Genomic DNA, 17,091 nt, shown 5'->3' with positions numbered 1-17,091 from the left:
ATGACTTGGCGTCTTGAGTGCATGCTACATGCCATGTGCTGGGAGCAGTGCATGCTACATGTCGTGCGCTAGGAGCAGTGCATGCAGAAGTACACCATGCGCTCACTCTCCGGACAGCTAACTGTTATGCCCCTACTGTTTCGACCATGTTAGATCTCATCAGGGACTCTCAGCGTCACCATGGTCACTGGCTGAACCAATCACAATAGGGTCTAGTCAACAACAAAGCACTTTTTAAATCAAAGTCAGGGTGCGCTCTAAGTATGAGAACACAACGAGCTTTGCGCGACGGCACATGACTCTGACACTAACCAGAGAGAATATGTATGTGTTTGTCTTTGCACGTGGCCTGCAGAGTCGGGAGGACCACCTGCTGCCAAGAAAGCCAAATCTCCCCAAGGTAAGTGCCATCGACTCACTTGACAGCAACACACAGCAGCCATGGCTGCATTGTGCCTAATAGCAACTTGCCCCTGATCCATCAGTGGACATTGACGTGTGTGTGTGGGGGGGGGGGGGGGGGGGTTGAAATATTACCGATGCTTGATAATAATAGCTGGATATGCTGATAGACTCGTGGGGCAAACTGTAAATATGTAAGGTACAGTGTGACTAAGGCTACTAGTATCTGGCACTTGATGATCTTTGGGCTGGCTTTATTTGGACTGGACTTCGTAGGCCTACTAGTAGTGTACACTTAAGCAGTGTGCATGATGATGATGATGCATGGTGACATCGCAGACATGACGTTAATTGTATGGTAGTTGTGATGATTATACTACTGGACTGTGTTAGGTATCTGGTCACATTCCCTTGTCCAAGGTTCCAACTTCTCATGCCGCCTAGCACAAGCGAAGCCGTGGACTCCGAATCCCGCTAGTTCACTTCAACACGAGCATGCAACATTAAATAATAGAAGAGTCCTGCCAAAATACTTCCTGGGGTGCTCTTGTCAAAAGAGGCCGGTAAGCAGAGGTTATACTGTGTGTGTGCACCCTAGCACTGTCGGTATGCTATCTCATTTAGCCTGTTGCTGCTCACCTCTGACGGTGCTTGGCCGTGCTTTTTTCCGTGTGCTTATTTTCATCTTGTTAGATCGTGAAGCCTGGACCAAGGCCGCTATTGTGCAAGCTCTGGGCATGCGAATCAAGAAAGGCATGGAGTCTAAGGTAATACCACCAAGTGCCGGTAGCTTTTCATTATTTTGTAGACTTCAACGCAGTCATTTACACCTTTTTTTAAATGAACAGTCAATTCTTTAATTTTCACCCTGAAAATGAAAAGTTGATGTTTATAGTCCTGTTCGCAGCGGAGAGATTGTTTAGGAGGGAGAGTGGGAGAGTTTTGAGAGAGATTGTTTAGGAGGGAGAGTGGGAGAGTGGGAGAGTTTTGAGAGAGATTGTTATGGAGGGAGAGTGGGAGAGTTTTGAGAGAGATTGTTTAGGAGGGAGAGTGGGAGAGTTTTGAGAGAGATTGTTTAGGAGGGAGAGTGGGAGAGTTTTGAGAGAGATTGTTTAGGAGGGAGAGTGGGAGAGTTTTGAGTAGTGGGCTAAAGTTGTTCTCATTTGCTTGTTCTTTTTGTGTTGGGTGTAGATTTTGGAGAAGTCGTCGTTGACATTGGCCTCCCTGTTGGTTGGGGATAGTGGCATGGTGCATCGTCAGTACATCCTCGACAAGCTGCTGTCGACAAGCAAGGTAAGGTGAAGAAGAGTGCATATCCCCTAGAGTGTGCAACTCCAGCCTAGGGGGTCTGCGAAAGCAGAACTTCAATCAGGGTACGACCCCGTAGATACTACCTCAGGTATCTGCACCCTGTGCATGATGGCTACTGGGCCGTACGCAAGTCTACTTTGAAAGCAATCTCTGGTTGTCACTTTGCACTGTCTGCCAGTGTGACCTAATGATCCGGGTGCGATTTGAAACTCTGCTGTCACACCACTGGATAGACATGCTGGTAGTACAGGTAGTTGCACACTCTTGGGGTGATGTGGTCTTGGTAGGGCAGATAGCAAACTGCAACACTGGCAAACGATTGTGTTCTGTGCATCCCTGGCCACCTAATAAGGGGGGGGGGGGGTTGCCATGACGTACATGTAGGTGCTACGGTCACTACAGCCCTGCCTGCTGTCGAACCTTGTGGGTAGTTTTGTGTTGTGCGTGTGTGCACATGTGCGTGTGTGCGCGAGTGTGTGTGTGTGTGTGTGCGTGTGTGTGTGTGTGTGTGTGTGTGTGTGTGTGTGTGTGTGTGTGTGTGTGTACGTGTGCACGTGTGTGTGTGGTGTGTGTGTGTGTGTGTGGTGTGTGTGTGTGTGTGTACATGTATGTGTGTGCGTGTGTGCGTATGTGCATGTTTCTCCCTGCACAGATGGCGCAGGCAGAAGTTCACTTTGTCGTCGGCGAAGCATTGTCGTCCGTGGCTGTGGGCCGTACATCGACCTCCGCTCCCGTCTCCCCGGTGAAATACTCCATTGTGTGTTATTCTGCTAAGTCAGAGGACAAGGCAACCACTGAACTTGCACACCTTTCATCCACCTTGTCAGCCATCATGAAGCTCAGCAAGTCAGACTTTGAGTCCAGTCGACAGGTATTATTTCAAATTTGGAGATTATGACATGCTGTGTGTAAACAATGAGTTTTCTTGGAGATAAGTAAAAAAAAGTAAAATGTACTGTCCCTTCCCAAGGCAACTCATGGTGGCAGCTACCACCCTGGGTTATCCTTGGACATGAGATAGCAATTGCTTATGCAATGAGTTAGGCATTGTGAGCACACAGATTGCCCTGTTCCTTGTGTTCATCACTGGAATTTTCAGTTATGCCCAATTTATCGGCATTGTTTATTTCTGTTAAGCTCCGTATGTCACATATTGTCCTCAATTTGGCTTTGTCAGCAGCAGGCTGAACAGGGCCTAAATACAGATGTCTGACACATGGGTTCGCATTTTCCCGTCCATTTTGGGCTCTTTGAGACCTCGACTCGCTCACGCTCCACATCAAACTAATGCTGGTATTCCGTCCTTGTCAAGGAAGCCGCTTCTGACACCCCATGTCATATCTTTGCAAACCGAAGCACCACGAACGTAACGTGGGAAGAGGCAGGCCATGACTAGCGAACATCCAGCTAATCAACGAATACATGAAGCTTCACGAAGTCAACATGACAACAAGAAAGTAACAACAAAATGATGAACAACCTGGCAGTCAATACGCCACAGGCAGACGTGTATGTGTGTGGGGAAGGGGGGGGGGGGGGGGTAGGAGTTACATGGGAGATTGTTAATTGTGTGTTTGACATGAAGTGCTCCTACTCCTTATGATAGTTTAGTGCAATGAACGTGCTTGCATGTCTCTTGCACACTACCGGTACTGTGCTTCACTGTCAAAGCTCTCACTGGTACACTGTGCTGCTGTTGTGTCTCTGCAGGCTGCTTGTGTCTGGCTGCTGTGCATTGTCAAGGACTGTGGCAGCCTGGATGGCTTCAAGGTAAGGACAACGATGCCATTGGAAATTAGCACTGCTGTGCACCTTATCCAGTGTGCTCCCGGACTTGTCTATGCGAGTGAGATCTCTGAATCAATAGTATCCCTTGTCTAGCATTGTCTCTGGCTAATCGATGCATACGTGTGCTCTAAGTGGGGTTGCAAGGCAGTTTTCTTGGTGTTGATGATTATTCTGGCCGTGTTGCACGTAACAGTGTTTTGGGACATTCTCGATCCTAGGTGGATTTTGGAGGTCACTGCGAATGAAGAACAAGTTGAAATTGCTTCTGCGTTCATTTTATGTTTGATTTGACGCATATGCATTGGTCGGTGATGTTTTGTCTTTTGTCCAGGCGCATCTCCGCGAGGTCCAGGACGTGTTTGTTACCATGCTGACCGAGCGAAATGGTACGCTGTCCAAAACTCTGTGTGTGTGTGTGTGTGTGTGTATGTGACGGGGAGGTTTTTTCTTCTTCTTTGGTGTGAATGACTTGACGTGCGTGCAAGATGTTGTACACGTACTGCATTGTACTCATACTTCACCACAACAAATATGTTATTATTGTTCATACAAAAGAGAAAGACCAAGGAACTACAAGTTACGCTACACTGTCCACTAACACCACCAGTTACTAAACAATCAGCTCATGCGATAACATTGCACGACACTGACCGATGGTACTGACGTTCTACAACTAACTGGCTAACAGCTCTAGCACATCTTGGATGCGCACTCCAACAACCTTCCACCTATTTCTATAACTTAGAACCTTCCAAGTTGGAAGGCTGTTGGAGTGCGCATCCAAGATGTGCTAGAGCTGTTAGCCAGTTAGTTGTAGAACGTCAGTACCATCGGTCAGTGTCGTGCAATGTTATCGCATGAGCTGATTGTTTAGTAACTGGTGGTGTTAGTGGACAGTGTAGCGTAACTTGTAGTTCCTTGGTCTTTCTCTTTTGTATAAATTATTATTGTTCGTTAGCCTTTTGTTGTGCCATGGCCTGTAGGCGTGTTATTCACTGACCTCCAGTGTTGATTTGCACGGCTGAGCTATACAGTCAACTTTGCTAATAACGACTGCGGTTATAACGACAACTCGCGAATAACGACAGAATTTCCATGCCCAGAGCAAAGTCCCATCTAACTGTAATGCATAATTATAATGAGACTTCGGGTATAAGGACACTTATCTGATGCCCCGCCGAGTGTCGTTATACGCAAAGCTGACTGTATACATTTTTTTGAGGTTGGGTCATGACAACAATATGAATTTCACAATTAGGTCTGTTGTGTTGTGTCACTTGTGTGTAACAGACATTGTCCAGGAAGTCGCCTCGCGTGGCCTCTCACTGATGTTCGAATACAGCCCCGCCGAGGAACGCGATCAGTTGCTGGAAACGCTGCGCGAGACCTTGCTCAAGGGCCGGAGGTATGTACTCAGCTGCGTGGAGTTCTCTTTGAATTGCACTGAAGCAGACTATCGCTGTTTGAGAGGGATGAAGCTGTGGTCTGGTTGTCACCGACCCTATATTGATGTACCCAGATATAATTAAACTAGGTCACCCAGAATTACTGTGTTGTTATTTCGGGTCACCCGACTCGCTGTCTTTTCCAAGCAACTGTAGAAATATTTCTAGTCATGCGCATGTAAAAGAGGTTAGAATTACAACTACGAGTTTTCTACACTTGAGGTGGTTGTTGGCTGCATTTGTACATCTATGCACATGATGTTCTCAATCTCCAGACGGCTAGCTGTTTCAACCTTGTCAGGTCTGGTCAGCAGAGCTCAGAGTCACTGACCGGATACAATGTAGCTGCCGCCTGCTAGTTTGATTTCCTGTTGACATGAATGTTTTGTTTTGTTCGGTACCACCGTGTGTGTGTGTGTTGAAGATCTGGTCGCCATGTTGACAAGAAGACCAAGGTTCTGGATGCAGATGTCATCGGCAAACAGCCGGATAGGTATGTGGCAGTCCAATTTTCATGAACCCCACCCGGTTAACGCGGTTGATCACACACAGTTTCGATTGAAAAACAAGAAAAAAGAAAGAAAAAAATTGATGCGCCCAATAAGGGACTCGAACCCTTGACCCTCAGATTAAAAGTCTGATGCTCTACCAACTGAGCTAACCGGGCAGCTATGAAGGAATAGTGTTTGCTCCCTCATTTAGCAAGAGCACCCTGTCTTGATTGAGGAAGCCTTCATCCGCTATTACCGTAACTCCGAATTCCATCTTTGACTAGAAACAGGTTGCAGTCTACTGCGAAACGTTGCACTATTCTAAGCCCCACTGAGTTCCCAAGAAAGTGTACCTGGCCCCTCACTTTCTCTCTGTTTTCTTGTACATGTATTTTGTGACCCTGTACATCGCATGCACAATGATGAAATGTGTACAACCCTGTAGAACGCACCAGGAGCGTGCCCTGTTCAGAAATCCGTAGAGCACCCGTTTCTTTTTCATGCAAAACGTGCACGGATGACCTCACACTGACACGGTGTATGCTGTCTATCAAGATAACTGCTCTCGTGCAAAACAGTCCCTTTCTCTCTATCTCCTTTGCTTTGCCTGTCGTTGGCGTCGCCAGTTCTAACCCGACAACGTATGAGGAGCTGTGTGCGATGGCGGATGACTTGCAGCAGCCGAATCTTGTCTACAAGTTTATGAACCTGGCAAATCATCACGCTATCTGGAACTCTAAAAAGGTCAGCAGACACTTTGTGTATGGCATCGTCGTACAGGATAACTTCCGTTAGTCAACATCATGATCTCCCAATATAGGATATGCCTCCACATTCAGGACACATAAGTTCAGCGCCAACAGTTCACGTTGAAAGTTACCTGTATTGCATTCTGTAACGAGGCTACGTCCGTGCTCAGTGCAGGTCTGTATACTTGGTCCTGTAGTTGTCTCGCAGTTGAAGTGTCCCACTATACTCATAGTCTCATACTGACCGTGTGCTGTCTTGCTTGTCTTGTGGCAGGGCGCAGCGTTTGGTGTGTCGCTCATCGCTCAGCATGACAAGGAGGCATTGCAAGAGCACATGGATGCCATCGTACCAAAACTCTACACGTGAGTCCCAGCTGCTGGCACCTGACAACCGTTATTGCTTTGCTGATCCCTAGCTTACTGGAATGGCCCTGGGCATGTGCGCTGCTCAATGAAATCTGTTGTGTGTCAGCTAGTACCGGGTGCTGTCGCAGACCTGCGTGCACTGTTGCTGGGTGCTGTGCAGTCCCAGACCTGTGCGACCTGCATGCAATGTGTTTCTGTACGCGGAATGAAGTGTGAAGCAGGCTTTATACATACAGCATTAGCCCTGTTATCTGTTTCTCCATTCACAGCTTGTGTGCTGGTCTGTTGGTCTAGGGGTATGATTCTCGCTTAGGGTGCGAGAGGTCCCGGGTTCAAATCCCGGACAGACCCAATTTTTTTCCTTTTTTCCCTTTTTTTCTTTGTTCGGGCCCTCAAGCTTCATGTCCTTGATAGTCCACAAGCCAAGGTGCCAAAAAGTGACTTTTCGCTCCCGTTCAAGGGGGACAAAGGTTTGCCATGTGCAAATGATAGAGAATGCGTAGAGCTTTCAGGATCTGTGTGACTTGACCCAGAAACATGGGGCTTTGTTGACCAAATCGACGAAATACTTCTTGAAGAGTGTTACCATAGCAACCAAAGTGATAATTCCCAATTTAGGTATCTTGCAGATTAAATACTAACAGTGTTGCTTTGGAATGAAGTAGCCAAGGCCCAGACCTAGCTGTGTACAAATTTTCATGATGATCGGAGGTGTCTTACTACCTCAATAGCATTGCTTGGAATCTAACACAATAGCGTCAATACACGGAATGCAACATAAGTCACATTTGAGAAAATATTTACAAACAAGGAGCCTGCACAAGATAGGAAATGTTGACAAGTAGTCAAGTACTCTACATTTATGATTTCCTAGCATGAAGGCTCTGATTATAATAGTACTGGCATAATGGATCGGATGGAGAGCCAAGTATAAATTTATAGTCAAGAAAAAATGGACCACTAAACTACAAGAGAATGAAGTTGAAGACACCACTGCAGCTGTACTTATGGTTGATGAAATATGGTGGTAAAGACACACCTGGCAATATGGCGGTAAACACACGCCTGCCCACACACGCTCTCTAAGCTGCACAGTTCTGGCACAGAGCTCTCCTTCGCACCACCACCACCATCAGTTCGCGCCTGGCGCCTCGTCGATGCATGGTTAGCGGTATCCGACATGGCAGGCTGGTACATCAAGTAGCGCATGGCACATAGAAGATGACACAGCAACGACATAGCTCGATTGCGACGTACGTTTCGTCCCCGCTGGACTCATCAGGCAATCTTCTTCTTGGATGTCTTCATACGGAGCTTAACTCGGGAGAATGAAGTTGAAGACACCACTGCAGCTGTACTTATGGTTGATGAAATATGGTGGTAAAGACACACCTGGCAATATGGCGGTAAACACACGCCTGCCCACACACGCTCTCTAAGCTGCACAGTTCTGGCACAGAGCTCTCCTTTGCACCACCACCACCATCAGTTCGCGCCTGGCGCCTCTGTGAGGGAGGAGGAACATCGTTTTTGCTGGGTTCAGCGTCATGCGCTTCCCTTTCAGGTAGGCAGACAGCTTGAGCAGATCTCCGTTCAACGTTCCTATGACTTCCTCAGCAGAGTCACCAGCTGCGTACATATTCACATCATCCGCAAACTGCAGAACTGTGGAATTGTTCTGCAGACCACGGACATAGAGGCTGAATAGGACAGGCCCCAAAACAGACTCCTGCGGAACACCCTGCGTGCATGGCACGCGTGGCAGGCCCTCTGGTGCAATGAGCTGCTGCGTTCGATCACTCAGGTAGCTTTTAAACCATGCCAGAGCCGAGTCACCAATCCCACAATCAAATAACTTATTCGACAGCAACTGGTGATTGACGCTATCAAACACTTTCCTGACATCAGCAAGCACTACGCCAACAACCTTCCCATTATCCAAATCTTTCATCCAGCTATCAATTATAACACAATTGCAACAGTCAGGGCCTCCTTACACGAATGATATCGTCTGTATGCAAATTGCTGGGGTGGAATGTCAGGATTCTCTTGGAAGGCTGTTGGAGTGCGCATCCAAGATGCGCCAGAGCTTTTAGCCAGTTAGTTGTAGAACGTCAGTACAGTCGGTCAGTGTCGTGCAATGTTATCGTATGAGCTGATTGTTTAGTAACTGGTGGTGTTAGTGTACATTATAGCGCAACTTGTAGTTTAGTGGTCCTTTTTTTCTTTACTATAAATTTATCCTTGGCTCTCCATCTGAGTCCATTCTTGCACACCTGATGAGCCGTCCTTATCTATACGGCGAAACGATCGTCGTGTAAAACTGCTGCTTGTTACCCGCTTCTTATTGTCCATTATTATTATTATTAAATTTTTGAAAGGGCGAAGCGAGAAACAGATGTGCATAGGCGAAACTAAATTGTCATAGTTGAAGTACAGTACTATTTTACTGAGGCATTCGGTTTTGCATGATTCTTGTTCGCATACATGTAGCTTCCCATTTTATTGATCGTCGCATCTTTGAGCCACACAAGTTGTGTGGAATGTTGCTTTGCGTCCTTGAATCGTGGTTTGACCGTATTGTCCAGTGGTCTTGCCAGTATCGTCATCGACATGCATGAACATCCGCCAACGACGTCCTTCACAGCTGAGACTTTCCGCCTTCATGCTAGGAATCATAAAGTATCCTTCTAGTGTGCTTGACTACTTGTCAACATTTCCTATTTTGTGCAGGCTCCTTGTTTGTAAATATTTTCTCAAATGTGACTTATGTTGCATTCCGTGTATTGACGCTATTGTGTTCGATTCCAAGCAATGCTATTGAGGTAGTAAGACACCTCCGATCATCATGAAAATTTGTACACAGCTAGGTCTGGGCCTTGGCTACTTCATTCCAAAGCAACACTGTTAGTATTTAATCTGCAAGATACCTAAATTGGGAATTATCACTTTGGTTGCTATGGTAACACTCTTCAAGAAGTATTTCGTCGATTTGGTCAACAAAGCCCCATGTTTCTGGGTCAAGTCACACAGTTCCTGAAAGCTCTACGCATTCTCTATCATTTGCACATGGCAAACCTTTGTCCCCCTTGAACGGGAGCGAAAAGAGCGAATAGTCACTTTTTTGCACCTTGGCCTGTGGACTATGACGTCTTGTGGACCACTGTTATGTTTTTTTAATTTTTTTTACGGGCACAATAAATCAATGAGAGCATGGCTGTAGTCATTGCAGTCCATTCATCTAAGGGTGCGTTCTTGAATCCTCTCGGAGAAGTTGGAGACTCTCCGAAAAGTTCGAGAGCTGTTCTTATATCCTCTCCGAATTTTAGGAGGCTCTCCAAGCTTCAGAGGTGATTGAAACTTGGAGATTCCCGCGGTTTGGGATGCGAACTAGGCTAAAAGCCACGTTTTGATCATGAGTGTACGCATTTCCCTTTTCGCATACGCACAGTGCATACTACATTCGTGGCACTCAAGATCGCGGCCCTTTGGCGCTTCATATTGCTTGACATGTGCAAAATATCTCCGAATTCTTCGAGACCCGTTCTTAGAGTATACCAGTTTCTTCGACTTATGTTTTCTTCTTCTCTGAGAAGCTAGAGAATACAAGAACGCGCCCTAATATGGTCCCACTTGCTTTGAAAGCTTGAGTTAGGCTCGAAAAGTTGACAGGTACAGACTTTAAATTAGAAAAACCTGGGTCTTGGACCTGCTTCTCCATACATTTTGCCGTAATAGTTATAATATTATCTGTCCTAATTTTGTAAAACCTGGCCAAATTCTAACTCCTTCTTCTTGGTTTTTCCGGCCTCAAGTGCAGCAAGAAGGAATGTTCACGGGTCATACAATGCAGGAGGTACAGTTGTTTTACCATATCTAATACTGTGTAGGTGTGAAACACTAAAAAGTTGGGGTGACAGTTTTGGACGAAGGGAATGAAATGATTGCTTTGTGCCTGTGCTGGTTGTCTGCGTGTTTGTTTGCTTCGCCTAGGTATGGGTTTGATCCGAACGTCAAAGTGCAGCTGGCCATGGCCAATATCTGGAAAGCACTGGTTACAGAACCACTCAAAATGGTATGGTGTTCTGCCCATGGTGGTGGGGGAGGGGGGTTCTATCATCTGGCTAGTTTCTTGCTAGCTGTGTGTAGTGTGTAGTGAGTTGTCAGTTTTTCTTGCTTCCGAGTCCCCATTGGACAGCCTCACTTATCTCAGAGTGGTGGAAGAGTGACGTAGACCGTAGTCCAGGAAAGGACAGCAAAAGACAGTGACACATTCATAGCCTGCTAGTTTCTAATACAGTCACGAGCGCATAGGCTAGAGCTAGGATATCGTGGGCTGCGAAGGACCACACACGGCGGAATGTTTTTGTTTTGTTTGGAATCAGTATGATCAAATGCATACTTGTTTTAGGTCCCTAAGTTTGTATTGAAAAAGAGCTGATTTTTTTACATCGCCTGTAGGTACTTGTATGCTGTGCTGGAGTTTCACTGTAGTACTGCACTGCAGTAGTATGGGGTAGCATGGACATGTCAGTGTGTAGCACATACAGTAAAACCGGTCAAGGCGACCACTCGGATAAGGCGACCACCTGTCCTAGAAGACCACTGAAACCAGCACCAAGGAATGCCGTTTCCAGTCAAATGACCCTGGATAAGGAGACCACCTGGTCACAGAGACCAGGTTTTGAAGGTCCCTTGAGCGGTTGTCTTAGACAGGTTTCACTGTACTATTAGAAAGGTATCACATAGCTCTTTTCCCTGCAATACACTCGATTGTATTGCACTCCCAATGCCAGGCGAACAGCAATGGCTGCTCACGTATTCCAAGCCGTTGTTCTTGTGCATTTGCAATCCCCATGCGTTGTGTGTGCTTGCCACTGCACAGATAGCCAAGCACTTTGCCGCCATCCTAGCGGAAATCATAGGCGGACTGACCCACGTGCAATGGAGAACTCGCCAGTCGAGGTGAGCTTGCGTGTCATGTGACCGGGGAGAAGGTGTAGAGCGCGTCCCAGCTGGTATTCATACCATAGTCTGATATCCCTGTTGATGAAATGTATTGCATATTCAAAACGCACCGTGGCGCGCCTGAATCCGTTCAATCCTTTCATCCTTGGATGTCTAGTACACACGTATATGACGTCCCCCTCAGCCGGGCTCAGACTCGACCAGAGTGCCTTCTCTCCAATGTGTCTAGTACACTCGTACACGACGCCCCCCCCCCCCCCCCCCCCCCCTCAGCCGGGCTCAGACTCGACCAGAGTGACCTAACCCTAAAGCTGCCAAGTGGTCCTTTCCGGACCTCCCGACCCATTGCCTTAGCAAAGGCCGGTCATGTTTGAACTTTGCAGGCATCTTTCATGTCTCGTGCCTGTTGTATTCACATGGAGCAATGTTGGAGACAGGGGAGGTGCACGATTGTTGATTTGACTTATCTGATATTACATGAGAGCGGGAATTTAAACTTCTGTGACTGAAGAAGTGAGGAAAGAGCCTACAGATTTCACTTAAAATTTGCCGCTTGGCCGAAAACGTAGCTGCCCACAATCACGCTAATCATGTGATGGGCTCACATTGACGTGCACACATCCACACCTGCCCACAAGGATATAAGAACCTGGTTTTGGAATACAGTAAAACCTGTGAGTAACGACCGCCCCTTGGGGCCAGAGAAAGCGGTCTTTAGTGGCAGGTGGTCCTTAGTTAGAGGTTTGCACCGCACAACCATATATGAATGTGAGACTGTCCGTGCGTGGCAAAGTGGTCTGTAGTACCAGGCTGGTGGCTAGTCACGGTGGTCTTTAGTGACAGATGTTACTGTAGTTCGAAGTAGTACTTACCAGCTGACACCAGATTTCCTAGGAATTGTTCGCCCCACTACAGACGAGCATGTCATAGTGCCGCTGTGGGTTTTTTGTTTGCCGTGTCAGCTGCTTGGCTCTATCAGACCTGCTACGTCGAACGGACATCCGGCGAGAGCTTGTGGAAGCACTGCCGTTCATCTGGGAGCAGTGTATGCGTGTGCGAGATGACATCAAGGTGCGTTGCTATTAGGAGTGTTTCTTTGTGTCAGTCAGTCGGTCGAGTCCACTGGTTGTGAATGACTGCAAAGCACTCTACGTACGGCTCCTTACCTCAGTATAATACCGTATATGCTCTATTATAAGCACAGGTCTCCATTACTAGCACAGCCTCTAATACTAGCACACTGTGAGCACCTTTCGAAACATAAGCACAGTCTCCATTACTAGCACAGTCTCAGTGGAATTCCATGTTGCCTGCATGATATCTAGCATGTATTTATTGACTTTTCTTCTTGCTCTGTATGGATGTATTGGTTGAAAAATATAAGCACGGTCTCCAATATAAGCGCGGTCTCCAATATAAGCGCGGTCTCCAGTATAAGCGTGGGGTAGGGATGTGTTGAAAAAATATAAGCGCGGTCTCCAATATAAGCGTGGGGTAGGGATGTGTTGAAAAAATATAAGCGCGGTCTCCAGTATATGCATGGGGTAGGGGTGGGTTGAAAAAATATAAGCACAGCGCTTATATTAGAGAATATACGGGTAATTTACCTTACGGCTTTTGTAAGGCCCGCTGCAGACTACGTACATAGAAAGTCCAGTAGGAAATGACGTAACACCTAAAAGGCTTTTTCTTCCCCACCGTGCATTCAGAGTAGATTACACGCGCAGCATACAGGCCACTTTTGGCCTTGGTCAGAGTGTGAAAATGCGGGTCAATCTTAAATTTTCCTTTTGAAGATTGTGGCACTTTGTGTTGTCATTTGAGTTCTTGAGCCTTTTGAGGTTCTTGTTCAGAAATGGATATTTGCGATCATTCTGCTAGGAGTACAAGACACCAGCAGATGGCCGCAGTCGGGGACTTGCCAAATTTAGATGCCACCGCCAGCTATCATTTTTCTCCCCAAATGGTGATCCTTTTTTCCCCGGAATGAGCAGCCCACTGTCAGTAGTCGGGATATTTTTAACTACGGTATTTTTGCCCATACACGTGAATGTCAGCAAATGAAGAACAAAGAATACATAGGATGTGCTTCAAGTTTGCTTTAATATTGTAAAAGGTGTAGGCAGGCTCATTGTATACGAGGTATATCGGTATGAATCAATAGGGTTGTGGGGAACGTTGCAGAATGCAGGCGACTACTCATAGTTCTTTATTGCAATAGCTCAGTACAAGCCATAGTGGATCATGTTATGGTAGCAGTGCACTACTACAGAGGAAAAGGCAAGCGAAGATCATTGATCGCCTCTTTGAGCGTTGTCATGACGTTCGCCGTCATGGCAGCAATCCTCATGTTGGTCTCGGGCAAATAAGTATGCCATAAGCCTCGCTTGAAATGTCATTTGGCTCTGGACCAGTGCCGGTGTGGTCTGCCGTTGCTGCAGTGCCTGGCTCTGTATCAGGGCCTGGATAGGCTCCTGATGCTGCTGCTGGATAAGGGCAGCTGTAAATTGCTGCTGACCTTGTTGCAATTCCCGCTGCTTGGTGGCAAATGCCGCATCTAATGCCTCTCCAACATCTGCGATGCTTGCCGCATGTTGGAGGCAGCACATCTTTGGTCTACCGGTACCAGAAGCACCGGCAGTTACAGCGTTGGCCGCCGCTTCTTGGGCAGGTGTGGTAGCAGCGTCTGCATCAGGCTGGTCAGTTAAATCTACATGATTGTATATCATTGCCACCAACGTCGGTATCAACATCACTACTGGTGGCCCTCCGCTTTTCTGAAGCAAGCAAGCACCCTCCCGGGAGAATAAGATACTGGTTTTTCCTTTGGCTGCGGCGAGTTGCTTGAAGAGCCGAACAACAATATGTTCATATTCCGCCTGTCGTCAACGTCACTATCACTGCCAGTTGCACAGTGATGGACTGGCGCACTTCGGGACACTGCACATACAGAAGCAACAGACAACGATGCAACAGCTGTTGTTGTATTTGAAAAAGACTGAGATTGTTTGCAGGCACTGCTTGTGACGCAGCTGCTGGTTGCGATTGGCTTCCCACATGCACTATGGTGGCACTGCAAGTGCTTTGCAGTAGCCCAGAGCCAGGAACGTCTTTAAATATCCCGTGCCAAGTGCGGAAATTAGTCCACGTGGCGTAGCGGCGTTCAAGTTGTATGCTGCATCGTCCCCAGCATCACCTGCACACACACACAGACAGACATGTACTTCTTTGGAAGTACATGAACACGAGCAGAGACAAGCCACCTATGGCCACTCCCAAGATCAACCGTTACTTTTGCCCCTCTCACAGGACTATCCGGCCAACGTATAATCCATTTTAGGGCGTTTTTTGGGCTACAGAACTCTCTGCCTGCAGATATCAGTGTGACTCAGTCTGTGGATTCATTAATGTCCTCTTTCTTTCGTCAATCTTCGTCACCTCAACTATAGCCTTGATTTCCTTGCTCTATTGTGTGCTTGAACAGTGCGCTTGCTTTCTTCACTTGACCAGAGATGAAACGTGCAACCAATCCATAATTTCAGTCACTATACTCACACATGCCAGTTGCCGTCATCCTCCGGAACTTCTTGTAGTGGTCCTTTGCTCTGGCCTTCAGGTTGTCTATCTTGTGGTGGACGACCGAAGCGTTGAGCTCCAGTTGGTGCTGTCTTCTAGCTGGAGAGTGAATAGAGTGAGAGCCTCACCGATCTCTTGCCTCACACTGCTCTGCACCATCGCCCCACTCTTGTTCTTCACGTAGTCCCCCCAAAGCTGAATCAGTTTCGCCTCAATTTCTTCAGAGAAAATTTGTCGCGACATGATGAACCTGAGGAAAAATTGAGAGAAGACGCTCACATACACAATCACTGACTCCTGATTGACTGTTGATAAGGCAAAAATATGCGATGAGGCAAAAAACAGAAAGGTGACTTGCAAACAGGACCTGCAACTGAAAATGACGACTCGAGGGGGGAAATGTCCTCAAACTCTTCTGACTGAAAGTATAAATGCAGGAAAGGATTCAAATGATGCTTGGAAGTTGTCTTGTACGAGGGTGTGCGGCCTGCATGGATGTGTGCCGGTACGATAAATGCAGGGATGTTGCCTTGTGCAGTGCTGCTCAATGCAGCCAAGTTTGCGCCCTGCACTAGCGCACATCCCAGTCCTGGCAGGTCTAGGGCTGCAAAGCACCCGGCATGGCATTGGCTTGCTTGATCAGATTTCACTGAGCAACACTCACTGCGCAAGGGTCAACACTCTGCCTGAAAAGATTGGGCAGCTTTTCAGGCTTTCCACCAGATTGTTGTAGTTATATATCTCGGAAACTTCCGCATAGATGTGATTTGTAGGCTGTTTTGCACCTAGTGTGAAGAGGGCCTAAGCTGATACCCTTTGCTCATTATGCCTGATCTGGTGCGTTGCTGCTGGTGCGTTGCTGCTTTTGCTGCTACTGGTGCTGTCACTCTGCCCCCGCTGTAGGAGAGTGTCCGAGAAGCTGCAGACTCAGCCTGCAAGTCTCTCAGCAAGGTAGCTACTGTGAATTTGTGTGTGTGTGTGTGTGTGTGTGTGCGCGCGTGCGTGCGTGCGTGTGTGCGCGTGTGCGTGCATATGCGAGCTTTGTGTGCGCGTGTGTATGTGTGTATTCATGCGGGTCTGTGTGTGCATGCATACATGCCTAGCCTTAGTACTGCCCTGCCCGTGGCTCTTTCGTTCTCTTTTCTGGCCTTATCTGCATGACTGTGGGCACCGGGTGTTATAGAACATGTTATAGAACATGTTGTAGAATGTGCTAGCTGTACAGGAGTATCTATGAAGTTCTGAACCACACACTATGTATATGAGTATTTGTGAACTTCTGGCATGAGCCGTACACTGGGACTGGTGACAGTGATCTCGGGGGTCTTTTCTTCCAATGTTGTTGCCAGGTAACCGTTCGTATCTGCGACAGTAGCCGTGGTGAGAATGGTAAGATGGCAATCGCTACCGTCCTGCCCGTCATCATGGACAAGGGCATGCTCAGCTCAGTGGCAGAGGTCAAGACTTTCAGGTACATGACTGTACTACATATAGTGGAGTTTGGCCAGTGGTCAAGTGGCGACTAGGTACAGTGAACTGTATCAGTGCATGTGTTTTCATGGGTCTTGTGGATCTGTACTAAGTTACCTGCCCTTGTGCAAAGCTCACCGAGTTTCTTTCGGTGTGTGCGTGTGCGTGCTAGTATAGTGGGTTTGGGATTTTCCAAGTTGTGTTGTTCGGTTTTGCTGAGTCCTGGCTGTGTTCTGGTATGTGCTCGTTTTCTCTGCATCTAGTATTAGTGTGTTAATGAGTGTATATTCTTGTTTTGGCTCGTTTCCTCTCTAGCTTGGCTACAATTCTCCAAATTGCCAAGAGTGCTGTAAGTTGTATACATGGAAAGCACAGTGTCTCCTGCTGTCCCCTGAGTATCATGTATTACTTTTCTTCGCTACTGGTGGTGGTGGTGGTGTTGCTGCTGCCGGTCCTATTGTTGTTGCTCGTATTGTTGTCTTGGTGACAGGCTTAACGGTGTGCACATAACAATAGAGTTGAATG

At 47.2% G+C, this 17,091-nt stretch overlaps 1 protein-coding gene and 2 non-coding genes across 4 annotated transcripts in view; 2 read left to right on the top strand and 1 right to left on the bottom strand.

Annotated features, from left to right (window-relative positions):
• Nucleotides 1–17,091, top strand: part of LOC135818938 (proteasome adapter and scaffold protein ECM29-like) — a 54,374-nt gene that overhangs the window by 24,657 nt on the left and 12,626 nt on the right. Inside the window, exons 25-40 of one of the 2 annotated variants that reach the window (XM_065332121.1) lie at nucleotides 356–400; nucleotides 1,105–1,169; nucleotides 1,594–1,695; nucleotides 2,366–2,584; nucleotides 3,424–3,483; nucleotides 3,833–3,887; nucleotides 4,792–4,906; nucleotides 5,371–5,439; nucleotides 6,064–6,181; nucleotides 6,461–6,549; nucleotides 10,546–10,627; nucleotides 11,438–11,517; nucleotides 12,483–12,591; nucleotides 16,000–16,047; nucleotides 16,446–16,567; nucleotides 16,882–16,915. In XM_065332121.1, coding sequence (XP_065188193.1) covers nucleotides 356–400; nucleotides 1,105–1,169; nucleotides 1,594–1,695; nucleotides 2,366–2,584; nucleotides 3,424–3,483; nucleotides 3,833–3,887; nucleotides 4,792–4,906; nucleotides 5,371–5,439; nucleotides 6,064–6,181; nucleotides 6,461–6,549; nucleotides 10,546–10,627; nucleotides 11,438–11,517; nucleotides 12,483–12,591; nucleotides 16,000–16,047; nucleotides 16,446–16,567; nucleotides 16,882–16,915 — 1,412 coding nt within the window. Of the gene's footprint in view, nucleotides 1–355; nucleotides 401–1,095; nucleotides 1,170–1,593; nucleotides 1,696–2,365; nucleotides 2,585–3,423; nucleotides 3,484–3,832; nucleotides 3,888–4,791; nucleotides 4,907–5,370; nucleotides 5,440–6,063; nucleotides 6,182–6,460; nucleotides 6,550–10,545; nucleotides 10,628–11,437; nucleotides 11,518–12,482; nucleotides 12,592–15,999; nucleotides 16,048–16,445; nucleotides 16,568–16,881; nucleotides 16,916–17,091 lie in introns of both variants that reach the window. The other variant, XM_065332117.1, reaches the window with a different exon arrangement.
• On the bottom strand, nucleotides 5,541–5,613 carry Trnak-uuu (transfer RNA lysine (anticodon UUU)). The gene has a single exon. It is a non-coding gene; the product is annotated as a tRNA-Lys (tRNA).
• Nucleotides 6,832–6,903, top strand: Trnap-agg (transfer RNA proline (anticodon AGG)). The gene has a single exon. It is a non-coding gene; the product is annotated as a tRNA-Pro (tRNA).

Source organism: Sycon ciliatum, chromosome 1 (assembly GCF_964019385.1).
Source record: "Sycon ciliatum chromosome 1, ocSycCili1.1, whole genome shotgun sequence".
NCBI lineage: Eukaryota > Metazoa > Porifera > Calcarea > Leucosolenida > Sycettidae > Sycon > Sycon ciliatum.
The sequence above is the reverse complement of the archived record's forward strand: the minus strand, read 5'-3'. Positions and strand labels throughout refer to the sequence as shown.